The 18,823-nt window shown below is 40.4% G+C and overlaps 1 protein-coding gene across 6 annotated transcripts in view; it reads left to right on the top strand.

The window, feature by feature from the left end:
* The first annotated feature begins 4,643 nt into the window (after window positions 1-4,643).
* The window catches only part of ClC-b (chloride channel protein 7), a 36,396-nt gene continuing 22,216 nt past the window's right edge, over window positions 4,644-18,823 (top strand). The window contains exons 1-6 of one of the 6 annotated variants that reach the window (XM_069324888.1): window positions 4,801-4,871; window positions 8,393-8,480; window positions 8,923-9,105; window positions 15,462-15,552; window positions 16,117-16,232; window positions 17,547-17,745. In XM_069324888.1, the coding sequence (XP_069180989.1) occupies window positions 8,995-9,105; window positions 15,462-15,552; window positions 16,117-16,232; window positions 17,547-17,745 (517 nt within the window). In that variant the 5' untranslated portion in view covers window positions 4,801-4,871; window positions 8,393-8,480; window positions 8,923-8,994. Of the gene's footprint in view, window positions 5,191-7,630; window positions 7,882-8,392; window positions 8,481-8,922; window positions 9,106-12,700; window positions 12,868-15,461; window positions 15,553-16,116; window positions 16,233-17,546; window positions 17,746-18,823 lie in introns of those variants that run through there. The other 5 variants (XM_069324889.1, XM_045743826.2, XM_045743824.2 and 2 more) reach the window with 5 other exon arrangements.

Genomic DNA, 18,823 nt, shown 5'->3' with positions numbered 1-18,823 from the left:
GTATACAAGTTAAGGAAACTGGCCTGTAATTCAGTGCCTCTTGCCTGTCACCCTTTTTGTATATTGGGACCACGTTAGCTGTCTTTCAACTTTCTGGTAAGTCTCCTGTTTCCAGTGACCTGTTATACACCATAGAGAGTGGCACACTTAGTGCTTCCGCACCTTCCTTTAGTATCCATGGTGAGATTCTATCAGGCCCAACAGCCTTTGTCACATCTAGCTCCAGCAGACACCTTTTGACCTCATCACTGGTGAGGTCAAATTCCTCCAAGGTTGCTTGGTTTGCCGCCTCCACATTTAGTGCAGGGGCTTCTCCTTGTTCTATTGTGAAGACCTCCTGGAATCTCTTGTTGAGTTCTTCACACACCTCCTTGTTATTCTCTGTGTATCTGTTCTCCCCTTTCCGCAGCTTCATCACTTGTTCCTTCACTGCTGTTTTCCTCCTGATATGGCTGTGGAGAAGCTTTGGTTGGGTCTTGGCTTTACTCGCGATGTCATTTTCAAACTGTCTCTCTGCTTCCCTCCTCACTCTGATGTACTCATTTCTGGCCCTCTGGTATCTCTCCCTGCTCTCTGGTGTTCTGTTATTTCTGTAGTTTCTCCATGTTCTTTTACTCAGTTGTTTCGCTACCTTATATTCCTGGTTGAACCATGGGTTTTTCTGTTGTTTTTCGTTTTTCCCCTTTTGGACGGGGATAAACCTGTCTGCAGCTTCCTGGCACTTTTGGGTGACAATATCCATCATGACCTGCACATTCTTGTCTCTAAGTTCTGTTTCCCATGGTATTCCCCTGAGGAAGTTCCTCATCTCGTCATATTTTCCTCTTCGGTAATTCAGTCTTTTCCCCTCCACTCCCATCCTTGGATAGGTTATCCCTACCTCCACCAAGTACTCAAAGGTCAGTACACTGTGGTCACTTATTCCTATGGGGGCTTCAACTTTGACTTCCCTTATTTCTGACTCATTCAGGGTGAATATTAAGTCGAGTCTAGCTGGTTCATCATTGCCTCTCATTCTTGTGGGTTCCTTGACATGCTGGCTCAGAAAATTCCTTGTTGCCACTTCCAAGAGTTTAGCTCGCCACGTATCTGCACCACCATGTGGGTCCCCATTCTCCCAGTCTATCTTTCCATGGTTGAAATCACCCATGATTAAGAGTCTTGAGCCATTCCTGCTGGCAACTGAAGCTGCTCTCTCTATTATATTAATGGTTGCCATGTTGTTCCTATCAAACTCCTGTCTAGGTCTTCTGTCATTTAGGGGAGGGTTGTAAATGACTGTCACTATTATCTTAGGTCCACCCATTGTTATAGTTCCTGTTATGTAATCTCTGAATCCGTCACAGCCCGGAATTTCCATCTCATCAAAACTCCAGTCCTTCCTTATCAGCAGGGCCACTCCTCCACCTCCTCTCCCTTCCCTCTCTTTCCTTACTATATAGTAGTCCTTTGGAAACACAGCATCTGTTATGACTCCTGACAATTTTGTTTCTGTTAGTCCTATTACATCAGGGTTTTCTTCTTGCACCCTTTCTGCCAGTTCACTTGCTTTATTGGTAATCCCATCAATGTTTGAGTACATTACCTTGAAGCTCACTTTCTTATATCCAATTTCACCCACACTCCCTACAAGTGTAGGAGGTTGTTCTATGGTCATTGCTACTTGGGTAGGCTCCTCCTCCTGTGAGGTAGTTGCCAGGGGTTCAGGGGGAGGTGGAGTGGGGGGTGGAGGGCTTAGGTCTTCCTCAGGCCTGCTTGGGTCAGGAAGTAGTGTTAGTGGTCCTCAGGTAAATTCGCGTAAATATGAATTTATAGCTTAATATGTGGTGCTTGTGTTGATGGCAACTATTAAAAAGCAATTTTTTGGCATTTGCGACTTCGACGGGTAGGCAGTTCCGTAGTTTTTATTTGTTTATATATACAAGAGTTCTTACATTCTTGTACAACCACTAGCATGCATAACGTTTCGGGCATATCCTTAATCCTATTTTTTCCCGGAATAAGACCCGCCAAATCGCTTAACAACCCATTCACTGCTGGGTGACACAGGCTACAGTTAAGGATTGGAGCCCTGTCAATCCTCCCCGGCCAAGATACGAACCCACGCTAAAGTTCTTGCAAAGCGCCGGTCGAGTGTTTTACCACTGCGTTTTATTAATTAATTAATTGTGTCGAGGGACATATAGCCAGAGTATACTCATACACATTAGCTTTATTTCGAAGTCCCCCAAAGCCGAATTACTGACCCCGCCCAGGATGCAACCCCACAACAAGCGGACTATCTCCTGAGTGCCTACGTACTGCTAGATGAACAGCGGCATTAAGTGAAAGGAAATGTACCTAACCATTTCTGTCCCGCCCGGGATTCGACAAAGGAAAAATCGATTCTCAGTTTATAATCCTGTGGATGAAAAAAACATCTGTTCAAGCCCAGCAAGCCACCTACAATGTGGCTTGCTGGGCTTGAAATCGTTGCTCCTTGTTTGTGTTACATAAGTAACTTACATCTGACCTTTCGAAGAAGTTTTCTGGATCAATTGCCCCCCCCCCCCCAAAAAAAATGAGTGCTAGTGCAGCTCTTTGCACGAATAGCGAACAAGCTTATTGGAGACTGGTTATCTTGAGATGATTTCGGGGCTTTTTAGTGTCCCCGCGGCCCGGTCCTCGACCAGGCCTCCACCCCCAGGAAGCAGCCCGTGACAGCTGACTAACACCCAGGTACCTATTTTACTGCTAGGTAACAGGGGCATAGGGTGAAAGAAACTCTGCCCATTGTTTCTCGCCGGCGCCCGGGATCGAACCCGGGACCACAGGTCCCGGGTTCGGGACCCACACTGGGAGGACAAGTATCAACCCAAACTGAGCTGTTTGCCATACAACAGGCATTCACATATGTGATTGCACAAAACACTCAAAATGCAATCATACACACATACTCAAAGCTGCCCTTTAAATATTAGGAATGATGCAGTGGAAAGACAACGTGAAAATAATTACCACAATTTTGTATCTAGGAGCAGTAATTTTTTTTTTAATTATCAAGGGAAAGCGCCAAAAACTATAGCCACGTCTGGCTAAAGCCAAAGGATTTACCATCAATCAATCGGTCGTCGTCAATCAGTCTAAACTAATATAGTGGTTCTTCAGTACAGATGCTCGAGCAGAGGTCACGATCTCTCCGTAGGGTGCAGTCGCACCTCCACAGATCTCCAGTATCAGCTAATGATTCCGGCCGAATCGAGCTTCCATGCTCTCGTCCCGCATTCGAGCTCTTCAACCCTGCCCACATTCAGAGCTCCACGCTCTATATTCTCGGCCCGCATCCAAGCTCTCTACCCCCCGGCTTCACTGTAGCTCCCTCCCTGCTCCAGGCTTCGCCTCAGCTACTACGACACTTCCCTACATTGCCAGCAAACCGACTGCTGTTACCAAGACTATACTAAATAAATTATTAAACCCACTATACTCTTTGAGTCTTATCACTCAAATACATACCACGTAGAAATACGTTACAAGATACTGATGACAGACAGTGGCTTAGCTTAGACACTATATACCTGATTTACCTGAGGGCCACTAAGTACCCTAGTGGCCTCAACGAGGACAGGAAACCGGCGGCTTGGCGAATGTCCCCCCCATAATGCCCAACCACTTGGGTTGGACGCTAGTTTAGTTACTTCATTTATTATGCACCCTATACCCATCTTGCGGGCGGTGGTAGAAAGGGTTACAGAGGCACATAATGGGCTCAGGGACTGAACCCCACAATTCATATAGCTAAGCAAATTACAATCTTTATGAGCTAGTTACAAAATTCAATGCACACCGTCACATCAGCAATGGGCTCAAGACCGACCACAACTACAGTTTCTAATTTAAGCAACTAACATGTGGAGAGCTAGTGTCACAATTTATATGTTTATCCTACATCCCCGCTCCCCATCTAATGGGCAGCAGTGGATAGGTTATAATGGTAGAGAGACGGTCTCGCTTCATGCAGGTTGATGTTCAATCCCTGACCATCCAAGTGGTTGGACACCATTTCTTTCCCCCGTCCCATCCCAAAGCCTTATCCTGACCCCTTCCAAATGTTATATAGCCGTAATGGCTTGGCGTTTTCCCCCTGATAATTCCCTTTCCGTTCCCCCCATTTGCCTTGATCTTTTCCAGTATTCAGGTATATTGTGGTCAGTTTCGAACCTATTGATGATGTAATACATTCAATTTTGTAACTAGCTTAGCTAAATTAATTTTGGAGGTCAGTCCCTGAGCTCATTATGTGCCACTGTAACCCTCTCCACCACCGCCCACAGGATGGGAATGGGGTGCATAATAAATGAACTAGTGTATTTGATATTTTCACGTTATCTTAATGTGATAACGCGAGCACCTCGGTAGATGCCCTGGAAGCATTGTGTGAGGTTAAAACGAGCCAGCAATTGCGGCAGATTGTATTAGGGATGAAAGATGCGTGTGTAATAGAATTTTTTCTTGATATGTTCGTGTTCAAATACATGTTGCTGCAATATACCACGTTTCAGAGAGTTTCGTGCCATTTCTTCGCGATTCATTCTCCAGTGAAATAAATACTACACAAAGGTTACTCCTTCAAGTATTCTATTTAGTGGTAAGTGTGTCAGGCTGGGAGTGTGTCGGCCAGACTAAGACCAACAGATGACAGCTAACTGAAGTGGCACTCAAGAGTTCTCTTCACATAAGGTGATGTGAGTCCGTCTATGAGAAGGAGGGCGAGATAAGTGTGTCAGCTGGCCCAAGACAAACACACTGGGCCCCAGACACCCACCCCACGGTCAAGGCTCGAGTCATTCACGAGAGAGGAGGGCGAGGTACACTGGGAGGAGGAGGAGAGTGTAAGTGTGTCAGCTGCACCAAGACAAACACACTTGGCCCACACGCCCCCACTCCCAGTGTGTGTGTGGCGGCTCCCTTGAGTGCCTTCCTAAGCTCGCACTCGCACATTTCTCATAGTTCCTATCCATGAAGGTGGTTGTGTGTGTGGCGGGTAGCGTACAATGAGCTGGAGAGACGTGTTGGTGATCACTGTGAGGGAGAACAGAGAGAGAACTGTGAGGTGAGGCAGAACACGTGATCTGGTGCTGCTGGTGGAGACTCGAATCTCGCAAGATATACGTTCTGGGTCTAGTGTGAATTATATTCCCTCTCAGTTTGGTAAATATTATTCCAATAGTTGGTTTTGGTTACTGGAGTGTTGAGCTGGATGTGAGTAAATGAAATATTGTCGCTGTGTGGGGAAATGTGGTGGAAAACATGTTCAATATTTTAAGGCATTGGTCACAGCACTCGTGTATTGTACCAAAGTGGAACCAGTGCTTAATTTAAGCTGCAATTTGTCAATTATCAGAACGTCGATTGTTTTTAGGTTTTCAGTGGATTTAAGTTAATTTCTGACGTGTCATCAATGATAAAATACTTGAAATTAAGAGCAAGAACAGTTTGGAACGCATTAAGCTCTACCTAATCTGGGCTGGATAAGTCACATTGCACACAAGATGATTCGCAAAGGATTTCTAAACCTACCTAACCAAGCTCAACCTAATCGAACCCAACCCCAAGCCTAATACAGCCCAGCATAATATATATGCTTTTAACAGCAAACGAGCTTCGTCGAATCGTCTCTTATCTTAAACAACCATACCTCTGAGCTAACCAATAGTCACTGTGGGTCAGTGGTAAAACACATGCCCTGCTCTTTGCTTTCTATTTGGCCTGGGTTTGTATCCTGGCCGAGGAGGATTGATTGGGTGCTGATCCTTAACTATACGCCTCTGTTCACCCATCTGTGAATGGGTACCTGGTTGTTAAACGATTTGGCAGGTCGTATTCTGGGGAAAATTAAAACTAAGCACCTCGCCAAAATGCTATGCGTGCTAGTGGCATTACAAGAATGTAAGAACTCTTGTATATATAAATAAATAAAATAAACAAATAAAACTAAAATAATCTCTGCCCATTTTTTTCCAGAGTGAGAGAGATAAGGTTTGCACTTTCCCAGAAAGCTTTGCAACTACATCACACTTTATAAATGCTAATCTCATATATTCTATTGCTTTCATTGTTAAAATTAATATAAACCATCAGTTAACACTAAATATCACTACTGTATATATCAATGGGCTTCCAGCAACTAAAGTTAATTCAGACCAAGAAAATGTATCTGCTCCCAAATCATTGTACAATCTCAATGTGCTTCATGTACTTTATGCTCTATGTAGATGTGTGCTTTATGTAGCATACGTTCTCTAGTGTGTGGTCTGGTCAAACAGGTCTTCCATGATTGTGTCATTTCTCCGTTTCCGAGTCATTTCCTTTCCAACTTTGCTAGGCTCTCTTGCACGTTTAAGACTACCTTACAGGCAGCTATCCTGAGTCTCTCTATTTAATTCCTACCAATTCCTCAGATGTTAAGGATATACAGTAATCCACTCAAAACTTAGTCAAGTACCCTTGCTGAGATACCAACTCTAACAAAAAAAGCCTCAAGATTTATAGCTCCATTCATTGCGTTGCTCTACAACAAATCGCTTGAACTCCGTATCTTTCCTGATATTCTAAAAAAAGAAAGCAGGAGTAATCCCAGTCCATAAAAGTGGTGATCTCACTAAAGTCAACAATTTCAGACCAATATCAGTTGTGGCCACCATGTCTTAAAATAGTATTTGAAAAGTTACTCTACTCCTATCTAGCAAAACATAATATACTTAGTTCCTGTCAATGTGGCTTTAGACCCCATACAAGCACCAATGATGCACTAATTAGTATGATTAACATGATTTATGTAGTTCTTGAAAAAAATGAGTACCCTGGAGGTTTATTTGTTGACCTTTGTAAAGCTGTTGACACCGTCAACCACAATAACCTTCTACCTAAACTGCAACACTATGGAGTCAGAGGTCAGTCCCTCCAATACCTGCAACTTTACCTCAGTGACAGGTTCTAGTATGTGTCTGTGAATGACACTACGTCTCCCACCCAACCAATTAACATTGGTGTTCCACAGGAGAGTATACTGTACTTGGTCCTCTTCCCTTACTCATTTACATCAATGACCTTCCAAATGCCACTCAATACCTCAAGCCAATTCTATTTGCTAATGACACAACCTTCATTTTCTCCAGTCATAACCCTCTTATTTCGATTGACACAGTTAATATATACATTGAACACAAAATTTACACTTTTTGTTTACAAACTCACCCTTAGCATTGATAAAACCCTCTATAATTTGTTTGGCAATAAATCCACTGATCAAATTAACCTAAGAATTAACAATATACAAATTAATAGCAGAATAGATAGTAAACTCCTTGGTGTTCTCATTGATAGCAAGTTGAATTTCCAGTGCCATATACTAAATATAACAAAAAACAATTATGAAGCAGTTAGCATTCTTTCTAAAATCAGATACTGTGTACCTCGCCCTGCCTCGGTAATGCTTTATTACTCGCTCATCTATCCTTTTCTCACTTATGGTATTTGTGCCTTGTGCTCTACCATCCAAAATTATCTATAATCCTTAATTATTCAACACTATTATTATTATTCAAATAAATAGATGAGAATATTACAAACCACATCATAAAATTTGCAGATGACACAAAGATATATGGTAAAGTGGGAAATAATAATGCAATTGGAGCCCTACAAAGAGATCTACATGAACTCCTCAAATGGTCAGAAGACTGGCAAATGATTTTTAATATTGACAAATGCAAGACCCTGCATGTGGGGCTGAGCAACCCACGCCACCACTACCAAATTAATAACATTCCAATACAGCAAATTGATGAAGAAAAGGACCTTGGAATCAAAATCCACCACTCTCTGAAAGTTGCACAATAGGTAAGAGCAGCAGTCAAAAATGCTAACTAAACCCTTGGAATAATCAAGCGTACCTTTTTAAGAAAAGGAAGGTAGTAATTCAATTGTATAAATCTCTGGTGCGGCCTCATTTGGATTACTGTATCCAAGCATGGAGACCCCATCTGCAGAAGGACACAGCTGTTCTGGAGAAAGTGCAACATTAGAGAACAAAAATCATTCCATAGCTAAGTCATCTCTCGTATCAGGAATTGTTGAGGGCCACAGGGTTAACAACACTGTGAACCAGGCATGAGAGGCCAGATCTCATTTTGAATCTTAAAATTCTGAACAATTTGGTGAATGTTTATCCAGAAAATTTCTTCAAAAGGTCCAAACTGTTGCCCCCATAAGGGGCAAAGGTTTCATGCTCGAAAAGCCACAATGTAGGACTGAGAACAAGAGAGACTTTTTCACCCACAGGGTTACAAATCCATGAAACTCCCTACCCGCCAAAGCTGTAAATGCCAAGACAGCATTTTGTCTGTTTCAGATAAATTTCAAAATACTGTACAAGAAAAGATTATCAAGGCAAATGGGGGGGACCTTTGACATGCTGTCAGCTTACTTTCCTCCTGAAGGTAAATGAAATAATGTTTGCCAATCCACAAGAAGTTGACAAAATTGCACTGGATGTAGTAGTACTTCAGTAGTAGTTCTTCAGTAGTAGTCAGTACTGTAGTTTCAAAGCATTAGAGTGCTGGGAAGATGGGACACCACGAAAGTAGCTCTCATCCTGTAATTACACTTTGGTAATTACACACACGTACATATACTGTATACTCAAATTGTTTTACTCCTGCTCAAATGTAACCCAAATCTTTTGAATGTTAGATGTGTTGTAACAGGTTTTACTTCCATTTAATTTAATTTATCTACACTGTATTTGTTTTAATTAACTTAATTATCAGTGTATAATATATGAAGGTACTGTACATGTATTACATATATTTATTGTTGATTATACTGTATACAGTATAATGTTGTTAACATTATAATGGTTTATGCTTTCTTATCTTACAGTCGTTAAAACAATATAAGAAGATAACACATGGTATCCATGTGTGAAATAAGGGGAAAGTCTACTGAAGGAAAATGGCTGCCAATGATGAAGCATTAAGCTTCATTAATGTGCTGGATTACCAGGAGGATGATGAGCATCCTTCATTATGCTATGAAGATGATGATGACAGCATCATTGAGGAGGTGGAGTTACTGAAGTAACTTTTTATTTTTTATCAGAATTTGTTGTTTTCTAAGTACAGTAGGTTAATATAAATGAATTACGGTACTGTAGGTACTGGATAATGCTTTGATTGAATATGAATCTGTGACAGGTGTGAATCTTGCTATAAATTTGATCAGATATTTCTCTGAGAATTCTTCTATGAATTTGGTATACTCATGGAATGTTCATCAAATATTTCAAATGTTTTTAAATATCAAACTATTAAATTATAGTATTAAATGAAAATATTAAAATATGGTATTAAATGAAACTATTAAATTATAGTATTAAATGAAAATATTAAAATATGGTATTAAATGAAACTATTAAATTATAGTACTAAATGAAACTATTAAATTAAATTATTAAACCATTAAAAGAAACTTATTGGGAATCTGATTGAGCCATTTGGTGTACGTTTCTTTATCCATTTTTTAAACACTACACAGAAGGTGAAGGCCTTTATTTTTGTTGTAGCCAAAACTAAGTTAATTGCTGTGATAGATATATAAGTCATAGTGAATTGAGTTGCATTAATTCCTTAATTCTTTTACTAAGGCAGGAGTAAAATTAGCCAATATGTTAGGGCTAAGGGTGAAAAGTTCTCTATTTAAATTTATCAGTAACAGTTTTCTGTTTTTTTTTGTTATATGGGTTGATTGTAATCATTTTCAACACAAGTAATTTGTAAATCTTGCAACAATGTTAATACTCTTCTAGTGAATTGAATGAGATTTTTAATTTATTTGTCCTTTTCTAATTGAATTTAGTATCTTGGAGGTATCAGACATGTTTACACATCAGTCTATCGTAAAAGGTATTCAACATACAGTACCTCCATTTTTAATGTTGTTGTAAAACAATTTCCTGGCCTTAGTGAAACAAGCTTCTAAATGCACCAATGGATATCATAAATTACTGCTAGTTTGTATGTACTGTATTATCTCCAATAAAAAATTGTAATGTTCAGTGTTTACAATGTTTAAAAGCTTTTCTGAACATGGAAGAAAAGACTGCCATTTTTATGTCCAAAGAAATAGTGGGTATATGAAGAGTTATTTGTAGGTTTTCTTTTTAAAACCAAATACAGTATTATATATTTGGTTTTAATATAAAACCCAAAAAATATTTATGTATTTTAAGTAAAGTTTTGAACTATGCCAAGTCCATTGCACTCTCCTGAGTGCATTGTCAAGGTCTGAGTATATGGTTTGGATAAAACTTGTGTCTCAATAACTAATACAGTTGCTAACATGGATCCAGTCCTCTTATTCTTCTTGAGCTCCTCATCATGTCACCTCCATTCCCAACTGCTAATGTTCCCGAGGGGATGTCTTCTAGGGAATAAGGTCATTTGTCATTTTCTGTCATCCTGGGATTCTGGAAACTGACGTTGTGAATAAAGGTATCCATTTGGATGCTATTCTTTGTAAATCCCTTCATACCCAAAGGAGAGCGGCTATGGGGACTATAGTACAGTACAGTACAATACTTGGATTTATCCATCTGTTTTAATCTAATTTTAATTCACTCAAAATTTTCTTCTTGTAATGCTATCCTCAGAAGTAAAGCTTTTGTTTCCTATGAAAGTATTTAAAGTATTAATTAAAACGCCTTTTACAACCCTTCTAGGTCTAATATTATTACTTTTATAGATTATTCCACATTTCTTAAAATCAATACAGTATTGTGATCCTTTTCCCAGTTGTGGTTTGTATATAGAATTATGGATGATAATAGTGCTGTAGCAAACCATAGTTGGGAAAAGGATCATAATATTATTGTAAGAAGTGTGAAATAATCTATAACAGTAATAATATTAGAACTAAACAGGTAGTAGAAGGGGTTTTGATTAGTACCAATACTTTAAATATTGCATTACTCGATATTCCTAGAGTCGAACTGAACTTGTGCAAACACTCCACGCAAATTAAAGGACCCAGTGTATGGAAGCAGCTCACTTCCTAATGAATTAAACCAAATTTTCCCACCTATGCTTTATTCAAAAGTAAAACCAAATAGTACCTAATTTCATCCTCATAGTCTCCCACCTTGTGCTAGTGTTCTGCTAGTGTATCTATATTACATTTTTCAGTTAAGGATCTGCCCAAAATGCTATACATGTTGGGAACTTTGCAAGAAGGTAATATTCAAACACCAATGTTATATACTCTTATAACCCAGTATACCTTTTATATAAATAAATAAATCAACTTTTGCTGGAAACAAAAGCTTTACTTCCAAGGATTGCTTTACATGAAAAATTATTTTGTGTTTGCAGATGATGAGTCACAATAACGTGGCTGAAGATATAATGACCAAACCACACACCAGAAGATGAGACAACGATGTTTCGGTCTGTCCTAGATCATTATCAAGTCGATTGTGGTAATGATCGCTGTAGGCCACTCAGTAGTTCCTAGTACTCACCCAGTTCCCTTCTTTTACCATGAAAGTTGAGGGTGTTTTTTCTGTTCAGGTAGCTCATGAATCAACTTATCCTCTTACAAATTACGTCTGAATTTGGCCGTTTACCCGTATGGCCGAAAATGGACATAATTTGAAAATGAAAAAATAATTGAAAATAAATTTTGGATTTTTTTCTTCAAAAATTGCAAGTTAAGGGTCCACTGGTAGGTTAGGAGGGCAGGAAGTTCTCCTAAGGTTTCAAAACGTCATGAAAACTTAATTGAAAGTTTCCTCTCCTAACCTAACCGAGCAAGCCAGAGGACTCGAAAAGAAAATGGGACAGTACATCACTTTTGTGAGCCGATTTCTTTTAAAATTATGTCCATTTTTGGCCATACCGCGCATACGAGTGAAAAGCGATGTTATTCTAAGAGGACAGGTTGCATGGATGAGGTGGTTGGCTGGCAGGGATCCTTGTACAGATTTGGCTGCCATTTGGTGGTAGTCAAGTGCATTACTAGTACAGTGTTTACCTGCAGCATGAGTTGCTTGCCTTATTTTCTAGATTACTAATTTCCTGGAAGCAGTTACTTGTTTTGATGTTCTTATACTTTCTGGTTGTTGTTTCTCTGCTTTGTGTTGATATTTGGCCCCCACTCATCCCTTGCCTAATAGTGTCAGATTCTGGTCCTGGTTCCCAGATGCTCACATGGGTCTCGAAGGCATTTTGCAATTCCCTAAAGCTTGGCAGCTTGGCAGCTTTAGCATTGTGGAGCTAGTGAGTGGGCCACCAGACAAAAATGTTTCATTACATTCAGTGTTTGATATTGGGACAGAGATTATTGAGAAATGTTTGGGAACAAAATGCAATGCTTACACTGGCTAAATATATTACAGTACCTCAGATATGATTGCATGATGATAAATATTTTACTCTGGTTTTAATTGCTCACTTGCTAAGTGTAAAGTCACAAGTATTACCTCATTTGAGATAAGATCAACAAGGGGTGAACAATGCCTAATTCGAGATTGCTTATCTTTAACTGTACTCCCATGTGCATTGTATTGAGGAATCTCAAATCAAGCTTTATATCAGTGTATCAGTGGTCATTTTTTTGTTGACATTCACTTAAACTGGTCATGATGAATTTGTCCAGAGAGATTGTACTCACTGCAGTATAAAAAAAAGAGTGATGGATTTCTCCAGTAAAATTCAAACATGGAAGAGGGCTTTTGCAAGAAATAGATCCCCAACAGATCACGAAATGGTTTCAATGCCTTCTGCACAAGTGGATCTAAAGGGAAGAACATTTGAAAAAAGAAATTTTATTGTAAGTTTAATTTGTGATTCTGGTGGATATTCTTATTAAAGAAAGAGTATTATAATACCATAAGTGAGGGATATTCCAAGGTAAAAATTGCCATTAGTGATGTTTTAGTTTAATAAGTGAGGAAATGTGTAATTATTTCCAATTGTTGAGTTTGTAGCATGAATTTTGTCCCTTCCCGACCATGTTGGAGGCCTTGTCTACCCCGCCTCCATGGCAAGTTTCTGAATTCCAAGTTTGTAGCTTGGCTCCACATGTGCAAAGTTTCATCTCCCTCCCCATCCCCTTACCTTCATGTCTCAGTTAGCGGAGCTTGCATCAGATCTTGCTCTGGTGCTATGATCATGACTTTGCCTTATATCTGAGCTCATGTTATTTAGTGTTGCTGCTTGCCACTTTTTTTTTTTTTTAGCTCATTCTCTTTATGGTGAGGATTGCTTCCATTCTTCAGTCACAAAGTCAAACAAACTTATTGTTTGACTTTGCTTGTTCTACCCTTGGAGTAGTCCTTTTTGTCGTGTTTGGGTTCTTGCCCACATTTGTGTTGCTGTGTTCAGGTTTCTGAGTTGTGTATGTAAGGGTTTACAATTTCCCTGTTTTCTTTAAGGGGACTTTTTTTTTTTTTTTTTTTTTTTTTTTTTCTTCTCCCCAGTTCTGGGTTTGCAACTTTGTGGACAATTTATTTCCATGGTTTTCTATGATGGCTTTTACCCTTTTCTATTTCCTGTAGTGCTTCTGTTGCCTCCTGGGCTGTGGGCACTCTTCCCTTGCTTTTGGAGTGTAAAAGATTTTCCTGTGATATTTCTGGCTTTCCTGCTCTGCTGAGGATGTCTCTGCAGTGCCTTGGAAAAGGAGGACTTTGTGTATTTCTGGATATCAGTGTAAGGGCATGACCTGGTAAGCCACACCCTAGAGTATGAACTCATGAAACCTGTCCTTATTTTCTTATTTACAGTACAGGTACATTACTTTAAACTAGGGATGTAGAACCAATATGCATTTATATACACTTCATTCAAACACAAGGGTGACCACATGGGGTGGTCAAATGGGATTCTACACACTGTGTGAGGTGTGTACCTCACACAGTGGGGTGAGTACCTCACGAGCACACACCACACAACCTGTGTGTGTGGGGTCTCGGTCCTTTCTCTCCTCGTGAAGTGTAGGGACGCTCCTCTCACGAAAATGTGCGGGAAAACTTTGCACAAAGAATCATACTTATTTAGTAATACATATTATCAAACACAAATGAAACATAAAATTAACACAAATAAAACAAACTGATATTTTAACTGAGAGAAACATTTATATTAATAATAACCAAAGCTGAACTTTATATACCAGGTTATTACATTAGCCTCTTGGCTGAAGCCACTTTTGCAGGCTCACATTTTTACTTTGTCTTGGGGTGGCAATTTTTTTTTTTAGGATGGCAATTTGGGCTCTCTTTGGCCCTCTGCCTGGTGTTTCTGATATTTGGGCAGAGTTCTCAGGGGGTACCCTTGGTCGTTGAGACTTGGTTTTCAACCAGGAGTGAATCAAACGCACTATTCTTTCACAGCATTTCACTACTGCTTGCTGACTACAAAGGGTGGGTGAGTGGGTCCATTTGGATGCATTATTTGTTAATCCTGTGTCATTCGTTCTTTGTTCTTGGACTTGCTTGTTCCAGGCAGTTAGAAAGATGGTCTTGTTTAGCCAGCATGAGAAATATTCTTGTGCTCATTATACACAATTTTGTGACCTTGTTGACCTTCTCCGGTAATATATCCCTGACAAATAATTGGGGTTTGGGTTTCTCTTGCTGGGATGCTGGCTACCCAGTACTTGGTGAATGTTCCTTGGCTGCACCTGGCTTACTTGGCGATGGGTTAGTTGACCCATCACTAAGTGCCTCTGCCTCTTCATGGTTTCACCGGTAAGCCCTGGCCAATGCTGTTCTTTTCAGAGTTGTAGGACCCCCTTTATTACAACTCCATGGTGAGGTAACATTGGGGAGCTACTGAGGAAACCATCCCAGAAATCCGGAATTGAATGTAATGAAATGTCTTTCTGGTGAGCCCTCAGTACCTCCCATTTCTCAACCTTTACCCCATCTTTCCATGGTGCTCAAGTGCTTTTTATTTGTGCAGTTAGCTGGTGGACCGGGACCTCGGGTCACAGGAGCTGTTCTCTGGTGGTGACTGAGTAGAATGGGATGGGATTTAACCACAACAATTACTATTTTCATAGTCACAGTTATTAATGTTTCCATGCAGTTGCTTGTTTAGGAGTACTCTCCCTTTCGCATGGTTATTCTCTTAATACTCTTGCGATCCGAGATTTTCAGGTTTTCCTTAGCCTTCTTTGGGGGACCAGATTCCGGTCTAGGTCTCAAGTAGGTGCTCATGAGTCAATAGTGACCTGATACAGTGCATAAATCTTGGAAAGTTCCAGGATGTAGTATTGGGGTACCTCTGAGGGCCCATTCAGAAAGAGGCATTTTATTTCATTCAACACTGGGCTTTTGCTAAGATGAACATTGAAAAAGTGGCTATTCCAGATACTGCATGTTTAACACAGGTTTGTAAATTATTATTATTTTTTTGTTTCAGGCGCAGCACTACACTAGTGGGCTAGATGCACATGAAGAATCTGGGGATGTTGTTGATGGCTGCAACTCCACTGAAGTTGAAGACAAGGCAGGTCTGTCCTCACAGCATTCTACATGTTTGTTATAGCAGTTGGTAATTTGTCTTTCTTGTGTTATTTAAACAAGTTCATCCTTGTTTTAATGCTGGTATTTTCACATCTCTACATGCCTTTTAGGGAACTACTGGGTCTGGATATTATCCTATTGTATAAAATTTTTGAATAATAGCACAGATGCCTTACTTCCTTTTGTGAATTTCTCCATGAACCTTTCACACTTTCATGCTCTCTAGCTCCTTCCCATAATTTTCTTTCATATATTGCTCTAATTCCCTTTCAAGATAATAGTTGTCTGCCTCTGCCATATGATCCTCTTATTGCACTTTTGTTTGGCATTCTAGTTACATAACTCTGAGGCATTGTAATGTATTAACGTGTCCATTGTCTATACTACCTTGGTTTATGACCATTTGCTTGTGAAATACAGGTATTAGCTTCAAGAAATTATTAGGGGACAACTGCTTAGTAATCTTTTCAGCATCTTTAAATTAATTTTAGCTTTTTGCAGTAGTATGTCAAACTATAGAACTTTTACAATTTCATGTTATTTTCGTACAGATAAAACTCAAAATGAAACTCTATCAGTGGGAAATAGCACTTTCTATCCTGACCAGCAGGAAAGTCCTTCAGATGAAAACCGTGGTCAACTCAACGTTTTGTCAGCAGCCTATGAGGTCAGTGTAACATGTGTTCAGAATCTATTTAATGTTAGTGTTTTTCTGGGAGGGCTTCCTGTTACAAATTGTAAATTGACAGAGAGATGAATAACAACCTAGAGGTTATTAACACAATGACCTATCCTCATGCCTATGACATTCGTAAGTATGCTGATTTGGCTGCCGCCTTCGGCAACATGTCTTTGGGTGACATGTGGGAGCGGGGATTTTGGAGGTCGAACGGGTAAACATTCCTGGTCATTCATGTGTGCCTTTGGGTCGCAGGTTGCAGCCAGTTGTCTCGACTTCGAGTTGAGGCGTGCGTGGTGGCCGCCTCCCGGGTAAGTCCCTCATTTACTTATCTTTGGTTATGTAGTTCCAGGGAGCCAACGGGGCTCCTCACAGAAAATCAGCAATAAATGTAATGAAACGCCATTTTCTGGGTGTGTCCTGAAGGCTGCCTGGCACCCTCCCTCTCTCCGGTCGGCGGTTCCGTTTTCTTTTTGATGCTCAGCCTTCAAAGTAGGAGCGTGAGTAGCCAGTGGGGGCTTCCCCTCCCCCCTCCCTGTGAGGAAATGGCTGAGTGGTGTCAGTGTATGACCTTTGCTGGTTTCCTTGTCTCTTTTGGTGATGGGGAGTTCTGCCTCTCTGTTTGATCTTCGGTTGCAATTTTCTTACCATTGGGTTTTTTCTGAGGGGGGGGGGGAGCCCCTACAGCTCCCCAGAGCTTATCCAGGCTGATATGGATCTATTAGATTTTGGCATCAGTCTGTGTGAATGGAGTTCCTAGACCTACCGAGAACCACGAGCCAGAGCTTGGCCCCCTCAGAGAGGCACAAGGAGCCTTCACGGCTTGTGTCTGGGCTATAGCTCTGGGGTTGCCAAGTCTTAATTAGACTTGGCAACCCCAGTGCTATAGCTCAGAAAGCTTCGGAAGGGGCCTTCCTTGGGAATACCTTTGATATCGTCTATTTTCAGTGGCAATACAGAATTATACAAATACAATTGTAATAACTTAAGTGGTACCTGTTGTTAATTGGGGGTGAAGGAAATATTAATTGTGACAATTTTACTTGTACTGTAGTACAGTACTTATAAAAATGCTTGGCTACTGGTGTCAGTATTTTGCTAGTGTGAGGTACTAGTTTCTTATGGCTTTGTTGAGTGTGGAAAATATGGAAGGTTGGGTGTCACTGAATATTTTGAACACTTCATGTATTTTTCCATCTTTATGAAGGAAGTGCTTCCCAACCCCATGAAAGTGGGAAGCAGCATAATGATGTTGTGATGTTTGCAAATATATGGTTAATTTTGTATTAATTTTCATTCCAGAGCTTGGATTATGAAATCTGTGTTAATTCTGCATGGCTTGATGAAGAGCGCACTAAAGGATATACATTTGTGGTCAAGAAGGATGTCGCCCGTTGGCTGGTTGTGTTGCTGACAGCTGTTCTTACTGCTTTAATAGCTTGTGTTATTGATATTACTATTGAGAGTCTCTCAAAATTCAAATATACATGGCTGAAACAATGTATCCTTTTCTTGTTTTCATACATGGTTGGAGTGACTAATTATATTGTATTTATTTTTATTCAATGGTTGATTAATAGTAAACAATAGAATGTCAACATGTTATAATAATTTAAAGCACGTTAGCCTGTTAAAGAATTAATTAATTTTCTGGGGGGGAGCTCCTTGTGGCTCCATGAAACTACAATGCTGATATAGTGTCAAACTACTAGGTGCCATCAGTCACAGAGTTCTTTTGGCCTACTGGGGACCATGCACCAGATCCTTCTAAAAGAGGTGGAGAGAACAGTGACACTATGGCAAAATTGTCAGTGAATTTTAACCATGTCTGCCGCCACTGGGGAAGGATGCACCACAGAGTCGGTAAAACAAAACAGACTACTGCTGGTTATAAGGAAAGAACAATGACTCAATTCATCAAAAAAATTCCCCCAGTTATGTAAACAAATGATTGAAAATTCATGAAACTAGTTCAGCTCGTTTGCCACCCCTTTTTTTTCCTCATTTAGGGGAGGAAGTAGGCAGAATGATGTGATGCACCACCATCAGTACTTGCTGTTGATAGCTTTTGCCTGTTTGACTGCTCAGTCACTCTGACTCCAGTGATCTGTTTCGATAAGTGGTAGTGAAGAGCGAGTCATTTGACTTCCAGAGGGATCCTTTGGTGATTGATGCTTGGTTCTGTCATCATCCTGGCTAGAAGACTGTCTGTTGTTGATGGGGGTCTCTTTGATCAGTGGCTCTTTGGGGCTGGTCGCTTTGGGAAGCTCTTCTGCCGAGTTCTCAGGGTTTGCATGTCTGCGCCGTTCATGTTCTGGGAGTGTTCAACGTCCTGGCTGATGATCTATCTCACTTTATTCCTCTTTCCATGGAATGGACAGTCAATGCTAATTACTTCCTCTGGCATTGCTGGACGTTTGGGTGCCCAGATGTCGACCTCTTCGGGTCGGTGTGGTCTCTACATCTTTCTCTTTATGCACTGACATTCCATGACTGCGAGGCCCTCACGGCAGACGCCTTTTGGCAAGATCAGTTGAGGTGGGGGTGCATTTACCTCTTTCCTCCGGTCCACTGTTATT

This window comes from Procambarus clarkii, chromosome 15, assembly GCF_040958095.1.
Source record: "Procambarus clarkii isolate CNS0578487 chromosome 15, FALCON_Pclarkii_2.0, whole genome shotgun sequence".
In the NCBI taxonomy this organism is placed as follows: Eukaryota; Metazoa; Arthropoda; class Malacostraca; order Decapoda; family Cambaridae; genus Procambarus; species Procambarus clarkii.
Note: the sequence above shows the minus strand (reverse complement) of the source record. Positions and strands in the feature narration are given on the sequence as shown.